The sequence below is a fragment of the Hyaena hyaena genome, unplaced genomic scaffold, assembly GCF_003009895.1.
Source record: "Hyaena hyaena isolate Hyena2069 unplaced genomic scaffold, ASM300989v1 scaffold_498, whole genome shotgun sequence".
Taxonomy (NCBI): domain Eukaryota; kingdom Metazoa; phylum Chordata; class Mammalia; order Carnivora; family Hyaenidae; genus Hyaena; species Hyaena hyaena.
In genome coordinates, this window is record NW_024081131.1 from 701,170 (window position 1) to 721,643 (window position 20,474).

At 39.1% G+C, this 20,474-nt stretch overlaps 1 protein-coding gene across 1 annotated transcript in view; it reads right to left on the reverse strand.

Moving 5' to 3' along the window:
* MPP7 (membrane palmitoylated protein 7) overlaps positions 1-20,474 on the reverse strand; it is a 206,297-nt gene that overhangs the window by 62,905 nt on the left and 122,918 nt on the right. The window contains exons 8-10 of the mRNA XM_039254767.1: positions 19,364-19,438; positions 18,959-19,155; positions 18,415-18,479 (exon numbers count right to left, since the gene is read on the reverse strand). Coding sequence (XP_039110698.1) covers positions 18,415-18,479; positions 18,959-19,155; positions 19,364-19,438 — 337 coding nt within the window. The remainder of the gene's footprint in view (positions 1-18,414; positions 18,480-18,958; positions 19,156-19,363; positions 19,439-20,474) is intronic.

The following is a 20,474-nucleotide window of genomic DNA, read 5'->3' on the forward strand; positions in this document are numbered from 1 at the left end:
TTAATGTGTCAACTTGGCTGGGCCATACTGCTCCTATAGATATTTGGGCAAGCATTCTTCCAATGTTTCTGTGAAGCTGCTTTTTGGAGAAGATTAACCTTTGGATCAGTGAACTTTAAATAAAGCACATTACCTTCTATAATGTGGGTGGGCCTCAACTAATCAGGTGAAAAAAAATCTCACCTAAAAAAGAAGGAACTCTGCCAATAGATGGCCTTTGGATCCAAACTACAATTCATTCCTGAGTCTCCAGCCTGCTGGCCTAACCTGCAGATTTCAACTTACCAAGCCTTCACAATCATGTGAGCAATTCCTAAAACTCAAACACACACTGTGTGTGTATACACAGTTGCCTGACTAATATAGAAGATCAGAAGGGAAATATTAAAATTTTATAATAAACTAGCATTTTCCAGTTAGTGCAGAAATAAACTGCAACATTTTAATATCTTTTAGAATAGAGAGAATCAATGAAAATCAATTTTTTATTCTTTGAAAGATCAACAAAATTGACAAACCTTTGACATACATGGACCAATAAAAAAAAAAGAGAGAAGACTCAAATTACCAAATTTAGGAATGAAAGGGGGGGTGCCTGGGTGGCTCAGTCGGTTAAGTGTCCGACTTCGACTCAGGTCATGATCTAATGGTTCAGGGGTTTGAGCCCCGCATCGGGCTCTGTGCTGACAGCCAGCTCAGAGCCTGGAGACTGCTTCAGGTTCTGTATCTCCCTCTCTCTCTGACCCTCCCCTGCTCACCGCTGTCTCTCTCTCTCTCTCTCTCTCTCTCAGAAATAAAAACATTAAAAATAAAAAAGAAAGGAATGAAAGAGGAGACACTGTTACCAAGAAGAAATAAAAAGATTTTAAGGGAATACTATCAATAGTTGTATGCCAACAAATCGGATAATCTAATGAAATAGAGAAATTACTAGTAATTTACTACTCAAACTGAAAAAAGAAAGAGAAAATCTGAATAAATCTTTAAGGAGCAAAGAGACTGAATTAGTAATCAAAAAATCTTGCACGAGGAAAAGCCCAGGACCAGATGGTTTCAGTGGTGAATTCTAGCAAATGCTTAGAGAATAATTAACACAATGAAACAAATTTATGAATGCTTTAAAAAAGTGTAGGGAACACTTCCCGTTCCATTATAAGAGGCCAGTATTATCCTGATACCAAAATCACAGGTGTCACTAGAACAATAAAGGCTATACCAATATCTCTATTCCTCAAAAATACTAGCAACCCCAAATGCAGCAGCATTAATGCAAGATTATATACCATAAGCAGCTGGGATTTATACTAGCAATGCAAGGTTGGGGTCAACATATAAAAATCAATTAGTGTTATAAATCACATTAGTAGAATGAGGAAAAGAGCCACATGATCATATCAGTTGATACAGAAAAAGGATCTTCTACATACAAGAAAAGCTACTCTTCAAATAGAGATGGTTTCACTACTTCTTTTCCAATCTGGAGGACTTTTATTTTTTTCCCCTCGCCTAATTGCTCTGGCTTCCACCTCCAGTACTATGGTAAATCAAGTGGTCAGAATGCACATCCTTGTTAGTTTCCGATCTTAGGGAGAAAGTTCTCAGTCTTTCACCATTAAGTATGCTGTTAGCTGTTGGATTTTAGTAGATGCCCTTCATCAGGTTGAGGAAATTCCTTTCCTGATCATGAGAGGGTGCTGGATTTTGTCAAATGCTTCTGAACCCAACCATCTACCAACTGTTTATCAAGGCTGCAGGTACCTCCCACATGGCTAAATCAAAGGTCGATTCTCTTTCCTCATCTTATTTGATCACTCCTTCCCTTCCAAAAACTTTTCCTTTATTGGCTCCGAGAAAAATCACAGCCCTGGATTTCCCTCTATTTCATTCTGAGTTCTTCTCTTGTCCAAATCTACACCTACTCCCTAGTGATCTCACCCAGCTTCATGGCTTTAAATCTGATCTAACTCTGACAACTTCTCAATCAATAGACAGAACTCAAAGCTGCCTACCCAGCTGCCTATTTAATATCTCTATTTGAGTATCATAAGCTCAGCATATTCCACACAGGACCCTTGATCTTCCTCCACCCCAAACCTGTACTCCACAGTCTCTCCCATCTCAGAAACTGGTGACTTCACCCTTGCAGTTACCAAGTCCAAAAATGGTGCACTCATCCTTGATTCTCCAACTTGTCTCAAAACCCTATCTTTAAAATGTATTCCAAATCTCATATGACTACATCCACTGATAACATTTCGTTTCCAGCCATAATCATTTCCTGCCTGGGTTCCCACGTAGCTCCCCGTTTCTGTCCTGTTCCCTTCCAGTCCCTTCTCAACAGACCAGCCAGAGTGATCCTTAAAAGTATGTCAGGTCATGTCACTGCTCCACTCAGAACCCTTCAAGGATTTCAAATCTTACACATAATGAAGAACCCCCTCGTCACCTTCCTCTCCACAACCGTTCTGTTATGCTGCCAACCTCAAGTCCTATCAATTCATCCCTTGTTCACACTGGTCTCCTTACTGACTCTTGGGTGCATTAGGGTCCTATCTCAGGGCCTTTGCACGTGCTTGTCCCACTCCTTGGAATTCCCATTCCCCATGAAGCTCTTTTTCAGGTTTTTGCTCACACATGACCATTACAAAGAGGCCTTCCTTAACCACTTTATAGAAATTTGAAGCCCAGGGCGCAAGGATGGCTCAGTCAGTTAGTGTCCAACTCTTGATTCTGGCTTAGGTCAAGATCTCCAAGTCATGAGATTTAGGCCCATGTAGGGCTCTGTGCTGACTGCACAGAGGCTGTTTGAGATCCTCTCTCTCTCTCTGTCTCTTGCTCTCTCTGCCCCTCCCCATTCACTCTTGCTCTCGAAATAAATAAACTAACTTAAATTTGAAGCCCCATTTCCCCAGCTCCTCCATCACCCCATTTCTGTTTTACATTTCTTTATAGCACTAATTACCATCTAAGGTATTATGTCATTGATTTAGTTGTCAGTCTCCAACCTATCCCCAATATGGGAAGCTCTATGAAAGGGTATTTGTTTTGATCTTTGTTGAAACTCCAGGGCCTAGAACAGTCTAGAACGTAATAGGCATTCAATAAATATTAGGGAAAAAATCTAGAAATATCACTATAATACAGTTACATTTTGTAAATACCAGAAGAAACTGCTAACCAGGGCTAAAGCGGTCGTCTCTTGAGGGAAAAAGTGGGACTAGAAAGGAAAAGAGCAAGATACAGTTGTTTTGGGTTGCAACACTTGCAAATACTATTTGACTTCTCAAACAATTTAAATACAGCTGTATGAAATTATGAACATTCTACTGCCTTCTGACCTACAAAACAGGACTATGAAGCAATTTCATGGGCTTAACCTAATGCATATGGTACTTTAATAAAAATACAAAATTTAAAATTATCTTCAAAAATTTTGGTGTGGGGAATACAAAAGAAAACTCAGAAGATAGGAAAGAATTCACAGATTCAGCTATGTAAATATTCAAACATCTAGATGCTGTGAATCTTGGAGTAGAAAACAGTAAAAATCCAATCAAAAGATCAGAAAAAAATGTGCACAAGAGAGAGATGGCCAATATTCACGGCACAGAAAGACCTCATCAAACTAACAAGAGAGAGATGAAGAGCTTGATAGAATTATTTGAGGGGGGGAAAAAGAAGAAAAACTAATAAAAAGTCACAGCATTAACACTCACAGTGTATTTTAAGGTGTTTACCAATACCTTACTTTTACTATAAAAGGTATTGGTAAAAATAAAACTTTTACTATAAAACAGTCATTTATGTTAGCATGTTACTTTTACGAGACCTCCTTTAAAAGTCCACTCTTGGGGCTCCTGAGTGGCTCAGTAGGTAGGGCATCTGACTTCCGTTCAGGTCATGATCTCACTGTTAGTGTGTTCGAGCCCCGCGATGGGCTCTGTGCTGACAGCACTGAGCCTGGAGCCTGCTTTGGATTCTGTGTCTCCCTCTCTCTCTGCCCCTCCCTGTTCATGCTCTCTCTCTATTTCAAAAATAAACAAACATTAAAAAAAAAAATTTTTTTTTAAAGTCCACTCTTAACTGTAGAGAACAAACTGATGGTTACCATCAGGGAGGTGGGGGGTAAGGTGGGTGGGAGAAATAGGAGATGAAGATTAAGGAGGGCACTTGTCGTGATGAGCACTTGGCGATGTATGAAAGTGTTGAATCACTACACTGTATGCCTGAAAATATTACACTGTATGTTAACTAGATGGAAAATTTTTTTAAAACTTTAAAACTTAAATAAATAAATAAAAATCGACAAGATCTATAGGCATTTTGAGGATCTGGCTTTTTAGGGTAAAACAGAATTCCATATAAGCGTCAATTTGTTCAATGTTATTTATAATATAATATAAAAATAACAACATAATTTAAATTATATATATAATAACCAGAGGCTATGATCAAACTTGTTTATCCTGCAAAAGAAAAAGTTTCAAATCTGTGGTCTTTATTTGAAGGGTTTCTTTAAAAGATGACACTTAATTGGCTAAAATGAGCAAATCAGAGAACTCTAGATGCTGGCGAGGATGTGGAGAAACGGGCACCCTCCTACACTGTTGGTGGGAATGTAAACTGGTACAGCCCCTCTGGAAAACTGTGTGGAGGTTCCTCAGGAAACTAACACTAGAACTCCCCTATGACCCAGCAATAGCACTGCTAGGAATTTACCCAAGGGATACAGAAATGCTGAGGCATAGGAGCACATGTACCCCAATGTTCATAGCAGCACTCTCCACAATAGCTAAAACATGGAAAGAGCCTAAGTGTCCATCAACAGATGAATGGATCAAGAAGATGTGGTTTATCTATACCATGGAATACTACATGGCAATGAGAAACAATGAAATCTGGCCATGTGTAGCAACATGGATGGACCTTGAGGGTGTTATGCTGAGCGAAATAAGTCAGGCAGAGAAGGACAAATATCATATGTTTGCACGTATAGGAGGATTAGGAGGAACTTGACGGAGGAACAAGGGGGAGAAGAAGGGCGGAAATGGTGGGGGAAAGGGAGAGAGGCAAACCATGAGAGACTCTTGAATGCTGACAAAAACTGAGGACTGATGGATGTGGGGGGGAGGAGGGATGGGCATGGAGGAGGACACTTGTGGGGATGAGCACTGGGTGTTATGTGGAAACTAATTTGACAATAAACTATTTGTAAAAAAAAAAAAAAAAAAAAAAAGATGACACTTATTGGAAACACAATTTGTTCATGAATCCTTTTCTTTCATAATCGTTTTATAAAATGATTTTGGTCTTTTTATCGTACGCTTCTCTCCTCAGGCCCCTTGCTTGACTCCCTTAACTCAGTCCTCCGTAAATGAACTTCAAGGCACGTGAACCTATGGCAGTCTCTTGCTACACATGTCAAAATGAGCATTTAGGCCAGAAAGAAACATCATCATGATGCACATATATTAAAACACATTGGCCGTGTTTTTCCCTTTGCCACAAGAAAGGACAATTTTCTCTAAGAGTGGGAGCTGAATGGAACAGATAGCTAAAATCTGTAATCAGGGCTTGCAAATTCAAAAGCCTTCAGAAGCTAGACAGGCAGAAAAACCTCACACTGTCTTCCATCATCATGAATACATTCTGCACCACACACAGTCCTGAAAGAAATAGATTATCCCATTTTTCTTAAACATGCTTTGGCTCTATTTATTTCCCCCACATTGGAGAGCATGGATACCAAGGAATGCTGTTTCACTGGTATAATACAAACACCAGCACAGCTGTGAGGATAATGTCTATGGACACCCTGCCTCAGCAGGGTAAGACCGTAAGGGGTGGGCACTGTGCTCAACCAGAGACCTTATGTTCCATGTACACAGTCAGTTGTAACTCAACTCCAGCTGCTCATCAGAAAACGAAGACCTAGTTTAGTCAAGTCTGAGTTTCATCAAAGGAGTGAGAAAATTTTACCTGGAATTTCTCAAATTTGTGGAACAAAAATATATCTTTTGTCCAAACACAGCCTGAAGACTGTGTGCCACCAGTCTCATATGGATCATTATATGATTCATGGTATTCCCATTTTACCTAGCCGGTGCCCTCTTTTTGTCTGTTATTGGGGGTGATGTGGAATGGCCTCCTGGAAACATAATGCCCTCTGCCTTTTCCAAAAAACTATTATGGGACATGGGGTACCTGCATGTTTAATCTCACCTGGTAATGCCAAGTTCTTTAAAGCACTTCTGGAGTCTCAGTTCCACCCAATCTAGTCTGCTTTAGGGCTCTGTTCAACCAAATTCCTTCTGATTTCAAGACATTCAAGCCTTTACCATCAGCTCCATCACCTGTGTCTACAGAACAGACCCTGTTTCCCTCTTCCACTCTCAACTATAAAAATGGCCTTAAAATCAACTGTTATCTTTCTTTCACTATCCACTCTTACTCCTTTGACACTTTGCAATTTAGCTTCTCAGAGTAATCAGTAATTCTAGATAACAATGGAGCTCTTGCCAGATCCAATGGCATTTTATCCAGAACTCGTTTTCCTGTAGTTTTTCACCCTCCAGGAAGCCAGCCCATATTGTGGTCTCAGGGTTCGAGAGCACAACAGACAAAGAACACAAACATCGTATCACCCAAATTTTAATGTGCCTTGTGCTTTGCAATAGCCACCTCTCTCCATGTTATTGCTTCTATCTTCATCCCCTGCTGTTAACTACAATTCCGGCTTACCCTTGGTGCCCGGTTCTAACGTCATATCTCGTGGGACTGAGTCCTTCACTGCTGGGATGCTCATACCCTCAGCCCCTGAATTACAGCATTTTATGGGACTCCCATCAGATACTGCTTTATGCCACCATTACTCACTGGATGGATACAAACTACCATCTAATTGAGATGATGCCCTTCAAATCAGGGAGAGTAGGTACCTCTATTTTTGAGAGAAGTAGAAGCTTGCAGTAATGTCTGCCCATCTCTTCACATCTCCCTTTTGGCCAACAGGACAGTAGAGGATGTGATGTGAGCAGACGCTTCAATACACTTACATACTGGAGCTTCTTTCTCAGCTGCTCTCTGGAACCCTGAGATCCTTTATGGGCTACCGTATTGGAGGCTGAAAAACTATCGGATACAGAAACCAGTGTACCCAGTGAGCACCCAACCCCTCAGACCGACCAGAGCCCAGCCAACAACCAGACTACAAAGTTTCACCAAGCTGACATAGACCAGAAGAACCACCCAGCTGACCACAGAATCTGGAGAATACTTGCTGCCTGAGGCCACCAAAGTTGCCAAGGGTGTAAGGAGAAGGGGTTAATCGATATACAGAGTGTCTGGAACACTGTCCTGTTCTGAAATGAGTAAAGAACTAATGAAATTTCAACTTCTCTCTGATCATCTACGTACAGTTCTTCTAGCCTAAAAACTGGAAGACTTTAGATTTCGGCATGGAATTTCTTGTTTGACTTGCAGAATGAAAAACTAAAGGGCGGCATACTGTCAAAGATCAAGTACAGGCATTTTATGTGCACAGATATGTGTGTGGAACGGGATGTACCATTCACTATCTGTAGGTCCTTACGTGATTCCTGTAAACTTTCTGAACCACAGTTTCCCTTCAGTAAAGTGGAAAAAATACCACCAGTCTCACAGCATTCGAGATAATATATATTAAATACTAAATATAATATCTGGCAAGTTTCTTCAATAACCAAGAGAGACTGTCTAAAAACAAGGAGGGTGAAGAAGTCATCTTGAAAGCTGGGCTTCCCCACTGTCACTTGTCACTAGTGCAACAGGGAGCTAGCCGGTCAGCTGACCACAAGGCAAGGGTGGGAAAGGTCTGATATGAGATGTAGATGAAGAGAAATTTGATGCCTTTAACAATTTCTAGATATCTTGGCTTTTGTTTATAATATCCCCCAGTGTGGCCACACTAGAAATGTTTCCTTCAGAGACAGATTAGCACCTTAATCATAGGCTTGATTATATTTGGGGCTGTTCAGTTAACGGTTATGTAGACGGGTGTCACGTGAAGAATAAAGCATTAGAAGACAAAACCAAAATGTTACTTGGGAAGAAGTTATTTGGAAGCCTCGATTAATTAACAGCTGACCAGATAATTTAGGAAAGTCCAGCTGCTGTTAACTACATAAAATGACTTCGCCACAAACGCTTTTCATCTTCTATCCCAAAATACATGGTGATTTACAAAAATACAGCATCTGGAGAGCTTCTTGGACAGCGACATGAAAGCACACTATGAATTCCTTTATGTCCAACCCATGGAGCCTGTTTCACATAAAGGTTCATGCTACCCCACCCTCTTCCCCCATGGAACATCAGAGCATGCTAGGGCGGATATGCTCATTTAAGATAAAAACAGTATCATGGTTTTGAAGAAAGCAACAGAAAGAAATCCTCTTCCATGACCAATTGCTCACCTATATAGGTTCCACTGTGGTTACCAGCATATTCAGCATCTTCTGGATGGAGTGTAAAAGCATACAGAACAAAAGCCGAGAAATAAAGCAGAGCAGTTAGAGAAGTGCCCAGCCACAGATGCAAAAAAATAAATTACTCAAAACAATTCTGTAAAGCACAGCCTCGACCAGCCCTCACAATGCCACTCTTAAACATAAAACGGGTTTGTTTTATATTTAAGTTTCAAGTCATGTTTCAAAACATCATGCGATTTTTTTTTTTAACCTTCTGCAGGGGTTACTTGATGCAGTTCCAAGAAAATTACAAAAGATCCGCTTACAATGTTTCTCCTTTGCACAGTTAAGAAAATCACCACACTCGATCCCCAAAGTGAATTTATTTTTGTAAATCAGGCTCTTGGATAATATGTAAATACAACACTTATGTTGGCTCACTGGATTAGACAGAAAGGTTACGATGAAGACACAGCCTTTCTTTTGACAGGAGACATTCTGTGTTGGGAAGGGTTAACAGCAGAATATTTCTATTTTGATCTTGATTCTTAAAAATGAACAGATAAAACCAGTTTAAAATAAACAACGTGTTACTCACTGTTTCTTGCAATTAAATGAAAACTGGGTTATGCATATCTTCAAATTTTTATTTAAGAAGTGGGGGGATTTATTACTTCAGAACCCTGATCTTTGCATCAATATGCTTCTGGAACTAACACAACTTCTACAGGCATCAAATAGTTGAGAAGATGCCCTTGACATCCTTATGTTAAAGTGAGGACGTCAATATATTTGAACGGCATTGAGACTATTGGCAGAGATAAAAACAATGTACTATTGCAAATTACTTTCTATATCTCTGCTAAATGAAGGAAAAATAGGGCAGTTCTTTCTAAAACAAAGTCCAGCCATGATTTTCAGTACTATAATGTCAAGAGGGACATCTGGATGTACAATAATCTTTTATAAACTGCTTGCTATCTTCCATTGAACCCACACAGATGTGTACTAAATAAAATGAGTACACTATGGCAGGGGAACTTGTATACATATACCTTTAATTTCCTCTGAGAAGCACAAAGAAAATGAGAAAGGAAATGATTAAACGTGCGGAAAACACAATTAAAGTAGGAAGAAGATGCATCTAAGGAAAAAAAGAATCCACCTACCACACTCAACTGTTTCCTCATCTTAGAAAAGCCAAAGGGGGAAAAAATGTATTTTAAGTATTTCAAAATTATTAGTCAACAAATAAATAGAAATCATGAAAAGCTACATCTTAGACTACACTGTAGTCTTGGTCTAAAAAGAACGTGTAGGCTAAAATCAGTCAAAGCACAAGCCTTCGTTCAGTTTATTAAATGCCCGAATGGGAAAAATAATGAGAAAAATCTTTTTTTCCCTCAAAATAATACCTTCAACAGGGTATTATTCTCATAGGACAGTTCTGTTTGTAAACTAATCTATCTATTCAACACTTAGGATAAATACTTAACCCTTAAAATGTCTCTAAACATTTTAACAATATTCTGTAAATTTAACAATATTCTGCCGATTATCAACTTATTACAAGTATGAAGTCAGTCACGCAGAACCCTTTACTTCATTCTATCTTATTTGATAAAAAGCATTTAAAAAAAAAAGTCTAAACAATAGTTGTTACTAATAGGACAGAAATTTAAGAGTTCTGTTTGACTTTAGAAGACTCACCTTCAGTTAAAGGTGGGAAACAAAACCTGGCAATTTAATAGAAGCAAAATCTAGCCATGACTCAAGGCAGAGCATATTTTGCCATGAGACCTTGTAGAATGAATAGGACAGTTCTCTGCTCTCTTCTCTCTCCAAATGTCAGAGTGGGGCAGTTAAAGAAAACTGCACCATTTTATTTTTATTTTTCAAATACCTATGTGTCCTCCGACTGTACTGGTTCTACTTGAACAGAATTAGCAAAAATGACAAGCAAACGATGCTATTCAGGGTCATATTACAAGTCACCCCAAGTTGCTAGTTTATTTACATTCACTTCTGAGTAGCTCTGAAATGCCATGTACACCTGAGGCAAGTTACTGGGAAACAAAGAGTAAACAGCAATACAGATTAGGACAAGCCAAGCAACTGGGCTTAGTGGAGATAATACAAGCTGTGCTTCAGATGGGTCAATCCGCAATCTCAGACGCTCCACCGTTAGGTGGATTGTTAAACAGAAAGTACAGTTTCTTCTCCAAGAGGACTACAGAGTGTTGCACCCTGATTACATAAACAGTGTCACTTAAATCAGATGATAAGAGCCAGGTATCACACACACACATGCAAAAAATAAGCATTTCCATATCACATACAGTATGGTATGTTTCAAACTCTAATAAAAGGGTTGTAAATTTTCAGAAGAGTATTTCCTCCATTCTCTTAAGTAGGAAGAGAATGATATTTCCTGCATGGTAACATGCATGCATACATATCCAAGCAATCAAGCATCATGCGTAATAGACGTCCAGCAGGAAAAGAAAAGAACACTTTTCCTTAACACTTAGCAAGTCTGAACAAAGGGGGAAATATATAAAACGTTGTTCCCAGAAGACACACTTGAGATAACTGATTCTCAACTATGGGAAGGCACTGTTCTGTGTACTTGAAATGCATAAACTTCCTGACTTTCTCCAACAACTCTATGAATCCAGTACTATTATCTCCGGGTTACAGATGGGGATCAGAGGCACAGGGAAATGAAGTACTCTTGGATGCTGACCCACACAATCTGGCTCCAGAGTCTGTTCTAACTACTACAACTAATCACACCAAAATCACTTTTTAAATGACTCTAACTTCATGCTAGGAACTCTAAGTCATGGGGTGTGGGGAGGAGGTCAGATGAAGTAAGTATCTTTTAAGTTTCTGGTCTACTCCCACCATCTCCCAGCACACCAACCTCTCGCCCTGGCCTCCCCTGAAGTTCGATCCACCCAAGTGTGTTTCTCCTGACTGGAGAGTTGTGGACACTCTTCCCAGCATTACCAGGAATCTACTCTTCACATCAGCACTGAGGAGATGGATGGGAGAATTACAAAAATCACTGAGGAGAGGCCAACAAGGTCACAAAGAGTAATTTTGGCTGTCTTCAGAGAACGGAGTGGAAAGGCTCTCAGGAAGAGCGTTGGATGAGCTCCACATAACAGGGCAGGGGGGCTCTTCCACACTGCTGGATGCTACTCTGGGTAGAGCAATGTCAGATACTCCTGACAAGTGAAGAAACTGTGCCTGTATGGGTAGGACAGTATTTATGGGGGCAAAGTTAAATCTCCACTGTAGAAACTGCTTCCTTATGCCCCGCTCTGCCCCTATGCAATCTTCCCTAAAAGTCTGTAATAATCCATGACCAGACACCACACCTCTAATTGTTTAGAAACTCTTTCTTACCTGCATGGCCCTGGGTCCCCATGACAAAAGTCAAGAGACAGTATGGCTTTAGAACCCTTCATATGGAAAGGCTAAACGCACATACCCTGATAGTGTCTTAGAAGCAACATCTTCATTTATTTAAGAAGAACACAGTCTACTGAGATGAAAGGTGAGCAATAATAATTAGGCCATCACCTCAACCATTTCAATGGCATAAACAGACATGCAATTTACAGCTTAGTTCATCTACACCTCTGTCCACATAAACTCTGAACTTGGCATCTCCCAAATAACATTAGTAATTATTAGGGGAAAAAAGCACATTCATTATTTTTTAAAACTCCATGTTGCTGTCAATACAAAACCCCACCAATATTAAGAAAATATTTGACAAAGTTTTAGGTCTACAAATAAGAACACAGCAACCTACTTATTAATTTCTGAATTAAGTTTAAGTAGGAACACACTAAATAAACATTGTTTAAAGATGCGAGGAGGAAGGAGCTCAACTTGAAAAGTTGTATTATAACAACCTGTAATGTTATGTATACTATTCTCAAACTTTTGGCCTTCCAAAATATTGGTACCATGGAGAAAGAATTCATTTGTTTACTTAGTGTTTTAATTGGGCTGTTGGGAGGCGCGTGGGTGGCTCAGACAGGTGAGCATATGACTCTTGATTTCATCTCAGGTCATGATCCCAGGGTCGTGGGATCAAGTCCCATGTCAGACTCTGTAGTAAGTGTGGAGCCTGCATGGGATTCTCTGTTTCTCTCTCTCTCAAAAATAAAAAAACAAAACTAAAACAAAAATATTTAAATTGTGCTGTTTAGATTGTAATCTTCAATCCCCAAAATGCTGGTCTTTGAATGAACTCAGTTACATCTTGTTTGAATTAAATATTAAGTATTTGCCCAATTAAATAAATATTGGCTCTGGCTCCAATTAAATATTTTCTTTTGTATACACAAGACAGCAACCATGGCTGGTGAAAAATTCTCAATATTGTATTTTGTGTTTTTACATTCTAATCTTTAAAAGGTCAAAAAATCATACCTTCTGGGTTTATCATAAGAATTCTATAGGGGCGCCTGGGTGGTTCAGTTGGTTAAGCATCTGAGTTTGACTCAAGTCATGGTCCCACAGCTCGTGAGTTTGAGCCCCACTTCGGGCTCTGTGCTGACATCCTGGAGCCGGGAGCCTGCTTCAGATTCTGTGTCTCCCTCTCTCTCTGCCCCTCCCCCACTGTGCTGTGTCTACCCCCTCTCTCTCAAAAATAAACAAACATTAAAAAAAATAAAAGAAAATAATTCCATAAGAACTGTTTTATAAGGGGTGCCTGCACGGCTCAGTTGGTTAGGCATCCACCTTCAGCTCAGGTCATGATCTCGTGGTTTGTGGGTTCAGGCCCCACGCTGGCCTCTGTGCTGACAGCTCAGACCCTGGTGCTTGCTTCGGATTCTGCGTCTCCTCCTCTTTCTGCCCCTCCCTGGCTCATGCTGTGTCTCTGTCTCCCAATAATAAACAAATGTTAACATTTTTTTAAATAAAAAAAGAACTATTATAAAAGAAAGATTTTAAATTAATATTACTCAATCAGCAGTATGAGAAATTTTCAGGTAGTTATACTTTGATAACTAAAAAAGGAAACTGGGGCGCCTGGGTGGCTTAGTCGGTTAAGCGTCCGACTTTCGCTTAGGTCATGATCTCTCAGTTCGTGGGTTCGAGCCCCGCGTCGGGCTCTGTGCTGACTGCCAGCTCAGAGCCTGGAGCCTCTTTCAGAGTCTGTGACTCCCTCTCTCTCTGACCCTCCCCTGCTCACGCTGTGTGTGTGTCTCTCTCTCTCCTAGAAATAAAAAAATAAATAAATAAATAAAAATTTAAAAAAAATAAAAAAGGAAACTAATCACTGTGAATGAAGATCATACTGGAATATTCTGCTGTAAAATACACTCCTTGAATAAGAAAAGCTTTTTCTGAATACCATGTAAACCAGATTTAAATATGTTATGGGGCACTGTGGTAGTTCTGTCAGTTAAGCATCTAATTCTTGATCTCAGCTTAAGTCAAGGTTTTGTAATTTTGGGCTCTGCACTCAGTGAGGAGCCTGCTTGGGAGTCATTCTCTCTCTCTCTCTCTCTCTCTCTCTCTCTCTCTCCCCCTCTCTCTCCCCCTCCCTCCCTCCCTCTGGCCCTTCCCCAACTCATGCTTTCTCTCTCTCTCTCAAAATAAATAAAAATTTTAAAAATAAACAGATAAATAAGTCATACACTATTTAAGTCAAAGTTACTATTGTTTGCGTTGTTAGGAAGACAATTCTTAACTTACAAAGTTTAATCTCAACAGAAAGGGAACAGACAATATTTTATTTAAAGAAAATCATGTCTCTTTAAAGGTCAGGTGGTATCATACTGCTTTATATATATATGCAACTGAACTATAAAAAATAAGGTTCTGGCAGAAAACCATGGAGTAAATTATAGCAACACAAGAATTGCGAAGCTGCCAAGTGTCTGTCATGAAACTACTCCTGTGTGTTACCTGACACATAAGCTACACTCTGAACTCCTTTCCAAAACATTTAACCTGTATCCTTCATGTAATAATCTTTGAGTTGTCTGTGTCAAAGAAAACCAATCATACTTTTAGGTCTGCTCTTCTCTGTGACTAATGTAAATCCACTGTGTAAGAACCCATCATCAGATGCAGGAGAAAAGGAGGGAACACAGAATCCCATTACAAATGTCTTTGTTGTCTAAGCCATTCTTTGAAAAAAAAAAAATAGTAGAAGAGAGAAGTCCCTCTCTCAAGCTTCTAAGATTTAATTACACCCTACTTTTAAGAGTTCATGTTTTTCAGGAATGTTTACTTTCAAGAGGCAAATTACTTTCTTTGAAAAGCCTGTTTTCAGTCTGTATTAGGTATGCCAAGATTCTTCAGGGGAAGAAATAACCGAGCATCGAAGATGAATCCCACAGAATTTTGCATGAGGATGCCAGTTTTAAAGTCTGAAGAGGTCAGTATTCTGGCTCTTTTTTTTTTTTTAATGTTTTATTTATTTCTAGGAGAGAGAGAGAGACAGCGTGAGCAGGGGAGGGTCAGAGAGAGAGGGAGTCACAGACTCTGAAACATGCTCCAGGCTCTGAGCTGGCAGTCAGCAGAGAACCCGACGCGGGGCTTGAACCCACGAACCACGAGATCATGACCTAAGTGAAAGTCGGACGCTTAACCGACTAAGCCACCCAGGCACCCCAGTCTGGCTCTTGATTTTATCTGCAGCCATGGAGCCTGGATCTAGAGCTCTAGCACAAACATAAACGCAAAAATAACGGTACTGGATTCTCCGTTCCTTTGTGACTTCTATCTTGACATTGACAGAACCCCTGTAGTTCCAGTGCTTTTTCTGCATGCAAACTTTAGTTATGATGATACACTGGGAGTCAGATAAAGAGTAAACCCAGAGTAATACAAGCAACTAGCTTGTGAAGAAAGTTACCTGGCCAATTCGATATATATTATTACTTAAAGTCATTATTCTAAAATCCAAAGTGTAGGGGCGCCTGGGTGGCTTAGTTGGTTAAGCGTCCGACTTTCGCTTAGGTCATGATCTCGCGGTTCGTGGGTTCAAGCCCCGCGTCGGACTCTGTGCTGACTGCCAGCTCAGAGCCTGGAGCCTGTTTCGGAGTCTGTGACTCCCTCTCTCTCTGACCCTCCCCTGCTCACGCTCTCTCTCTCTCCTAGAAATAAATAAAACGTTAAAAAAAAATTTAAAATCCAAAGTGTAACACAATCTCCTAGGTTTTAAGTGTACTTGTAAAATTTAGTACAGAAAATTATCAGTGTGACTATTTTTTAGTAAGTTTATGAACACCAACATGACAGAATTATTCTTTTAAAACTTTTACATTAAATTAGAAACTCTTTGTAAAACCTAGTCTATGAATTATTATTCCAAGTCGTATAAATAAGGGGCACCTGGGTGGCTCTGTTGGTTAAGTGTTCCACTTTGGTTCAGGTCATGATCTCACAGTTCATGAGTTTGAGCCCAACATTAGGCTCCGTGCTGACACTGTGGAGCCTATTTGGGATTCTCTCTCTCTCTCTCTCTCTCTCTCTCTCTCTGCCCCTTCCACTTGCTTGCTACCTCATTCTCTCTCAAAAAAAAAATAATAATCTTAAAGAAAGTCATATAAACAAAAGATTTTATGTCAACTTTATTTTTCTTCATAGCACTCTTTTGTAATTTAGCAAAGAGCATGACAGATGTCTTATCCTAAAAATCCAAGTACCAAATGTTGAAGTCCATCCAGGAAGTGTTGGGTCAAATGGCCTTTACAAGTGTAAAACAATCACTAGCAAATACACAGATTACAAAACAAAGTGTTTTTAAAAATGTCCAGAATCAGTATAATAATTTTTGCATAACTTTTGAGTTCAGGGGTTTAGGAGATAGCATTAAAAAAAACTTCAAATAGAATTTTATTTATTTTTAATTTTTTTAAAAAATGTTTATTTTTGAGAGAGAGAGAAGGTCAGAGAGAGAGGGAGACACAGATTTCAAAGCAGGCTCCAGGCTCTGAACCATCAGCACAGAGCCCAACGTGGTGCTCAAACTCACGAACCATGAGATTATGACCTGAGCTGAAGTCAGAATGCTTCACTGACTGAGGCACCCAGGCGTCTCTCAAATGGAATTTTAATTGATAATAAAAGTACTGGCTTTCTATTTAATCTTCATAGAACTATACTGTCTCTTTGAATAAGGCCATATTTTCTATTCGCTAGTGATGTGGATAATAATGACCAGATTTGCTTTTATTTAAAAACAGAAAACATCTGTGGATGAGAACAACCAATGCATCTCTCCATGAATCAAGTCTTTAAGAGAAAAGATAGAAGTGAATGGAGAATTAGTAAAGATTCCTAAATGGCATTTTTAAGAGGTAGAAAAAGAAGAAAAAAACTCAAAAACAAAACAAAAAACCCTAAAACATTCATATAAGAGTATTTCAGTAGCTTAGGAATAAGTATTTCTCAGGTTCAAATGTTAAGATATTATCATATAAAAAACTATGTACCTTAACAGACGAAAACCATCCATTAACACTTCAACATAAACACACACACACACACACACACACACACACACGCTACCATATTCACACACATTTATACGGAAACCAGTTCGAGGAGATCTATTATAAAGGCAATATATACCCACTTTGTATACTTCTTTAAAGAAATATATTTATAAAGATTTTTAAATAAATGAGAATCCACAATTATATCAAACTAGACACTTCTGAGCTGCCAAAGACTCAAACAAATTGGGAGTATGGATTCAGATTCGAGTAGAATTACATCGATTTCCTTTTCCAGTTACACACACTTTATCCCATATGCACCAAATATCTTCGAAGTGGGCAGGCCCCAGTTTAGAAATCCTTCAAAGAGCAAGTCAGGTAGATACCCCAGGGCCTCTGCCAGCAAAAATTCATCACACTTAAAATCGATGCAACATTCTGGTTAAAGCTGGAAGCTTTCTGATGTCACAATCCATGTGGCATTCTATGACAAGTGTGTTTTCCTTCTGCCCAGACTTCACGGAGCAAGTACAAGCAGGCTTTTGAATCAGTGCTCCACTTGAAGTATTTGCTTGCTCTGTGAGATTTATACTAGACTGTAGTTTGGCTCGCTTATAATGTAATTCCTGGGCTATACGCGTCTACAAAGTGACAGAAATAACAGGAGATGTGAAAAATGCAACAATACTAAAACCAGATGTGGGTGTAAAATTCCAGGACCATTTATTTGTGCATTCTGCCTTTTAATGTACAATCTCGGTGTTGAAAACAAAAGGTTTTGGGTGTTTTTTTTTTACTCTGAGAATACCTGGAACCATGAAACGTTTAGAGGAGATGAAGGAGGGAATTTATGGGATGGGGAGTTGAGGGGGGGTGAGGGGTGGGGAGGAAAGAGAAGCCGAGAGAAGGGCAGTATGAAGCAAGGGCCAGTGTTGGGGGGGGGGGGTTCATCTAAATCCACGCTATCTTTTTCAGTAATCCACCTCGTCTTTTTTCTGCTTGTATTTTGTTTAAATCTAACCTTGAAACAACTCCAAACAGGCAGGTTAAAGGTCAGAGTTACTGTGATTTCTGGATAAGCAAGGAACTAAGAACAGCTGTTCTTAGGGACAACAGCCTTGTGCCCAAGAACGTGGTAGGTTTTCTCCCCCCTAATTTTACCAAGACATATCCTGCCCAAACCTTCTGGCTTGGGAGAAATCAACGAGTTGCATTTTAGGTGTAAAACACCTACATTCAGGAGTCAAGGAGAGTTGTAGTTGTTAAATTGTGAGCCATGTGTTTATTATAAACACTGCAAACACCCCTCTCTTTTAAAGACTCACTTTAATATTCTACTATGAATTTCTTGTTTGGCTGCCATGAAATGATGACCCCAAAGCTATCACAGGGCAATAGGAGTTATCGTTCTACCACAAACACCTGCTTTAATAGTCAAAAATAAATAGCAAGATTTGGTTACTCTGCATTTTTATTAACAAACTTACATGATTTCCTGTTGGAAACTTTCAAGGGCTGAACTAATATTTCTGGTCGTCTCAGCGCCAATCTCCTGGGGGAAGAAGAAGGTCAGTGCCTATCAATTTTCAGTGCAGATCCAAGATTAATATAACACCAAAATATTAAAAGTCCTAAGGAAAAAAAAAAGGGAAGCCAGGGGAAAAATGGACACAATGCAATCTATTCAAATTTAAAAAATGCATCCTCTAACTTCCAAATTTTTAGAAATCCTCCCTACTCCAAAATCACTCTTCTTCTTTTTCCATCTTTCACATCAATACAGCTTCGGATATTAATGTGCTATTTTTCCATTTGCTTCATCACAAAAACCGAATATGACCTGGTGCTGTCGTATTATTTTTGGTCATTATTCATACTTAGTTAGACAAAACAGAAATCCAAACCTGGGGGATAAAATATTCTAAAGCAAGGTTTTAGTGCTTATTTTATCACAACTATCCTCGAGTGATATTTTGCAGAGAACAAAAGGTCACTTGAAGAAAGCCCAGTCATCGCACGCCAGTTGCTCACCTTTCCTGGAAATGCTTTGAGGGAATCAAGCCTGCCCTGGGATTGGCATCACCTTCATGCTTTGCTTGCCACCAGGTTGCATCATCTTGGCTCATAATCTGAAGAATATCTCCCTTTTTGAAAGAAAGCCCAGCTTCCTTACATGGAATTGCTTTATCCTCATTAGGGTCATAGTCAAAGAGGGCTTTGATAAATATCTGGAAGAAAGTTTCATTTAAAAGGAATAAATAACAAAAAAATAAATGTAGAAGGGCCAACATTCTTCTCTGACTTAAGAATAATTTTTAAAAAGGAGATTATTAAAATCAACTTGCTGTAACAAAGAGGATATGCATTAGAAGGAAAAATATTAGTGTCCCTCCCCCAAACCAAAACAAACCAAAAAGCTTTTTAAGTAATGATTACCTTGCCTTCTTTAGATGGCGTCTCCTCTTTGATGCTGGGTATAATCTTAAATGTAATTGCTCCCTGAGACTGAGCCTGATAACAGAGGAAAGACTTATCAGAAAACCTGAAGAGCCATGGAGAAGGCAGGCAAAATAGGTAGAAAATGGAATGATTCTGAAAATTTATAAGCTTGGGGTTTCTACTCTTAAACCAAACCGAGGAAACTATTTTTGTAGAAATTCCTGTAATATGAGAAAGCACTTCAAGTTTGTCAAGTAAGTTAAAAAACATTAAATACCAAATCCACGTTTACCTCCTGTGCACTTTTAAAACGCCAACGAACATATTACCACCCATGTTGAGCAACTTCAAAATAAAAACAGAATATGCACAGTGCCTCATACAGACAATATTACACAGTTAGCACAGACGATGTGCAGGGTTCAGGTTATTACATTTAAGTATCGGCATCCATGTTTTTAGGGTCAAAATACCTGAACTGTCTGTCAGCAATGCAGTTGTAAATATATGGTTCAATTACATACATATACATATATGTATATACATACACACACATACATATATATATACGTTTGTATATGTATTAGCTGCAATGCTCATCATAAAAAATAATGAGGAACATTCAATGCTATTAAATTCTGGTTGGGGAGTAAAATATCAGTGTAATAGCTTAATTAAAAGGTAAAAAGATATCCATTCTAATTTAATTAAAGCAAGCAACAATATGTGAAATTCTTTTCTGACCATCTCAGACAAGAGTAGGTCTCCCTTTAATATACTCTCATGTCATTCTCTAGTTCTCTTTTTAGCATTTATCATAACTGTACCTAAATAATCATTATACAATCATTTCTTAATATCTGTTGTCCCTGCTAAATTGTAAGCTCTGTGAAAGCACTATCTGGCACATATTTGAGAAAAACAAGGAGGGAAAGCAAAGAGGAAGACAGCATGAGGCATATAGAAAAGGAAGGAGGCAGGAAGGAGGGAGAGAGAGTGAGAGAGAGAGAGAGAGGAGAATGGGTAGATATCTCTGAGGCTTACTATCGAGGGTATGCTCATAAATCAGGACTCCACAGTGTAAATAAAAGAAAAGGCCCTGATTTTT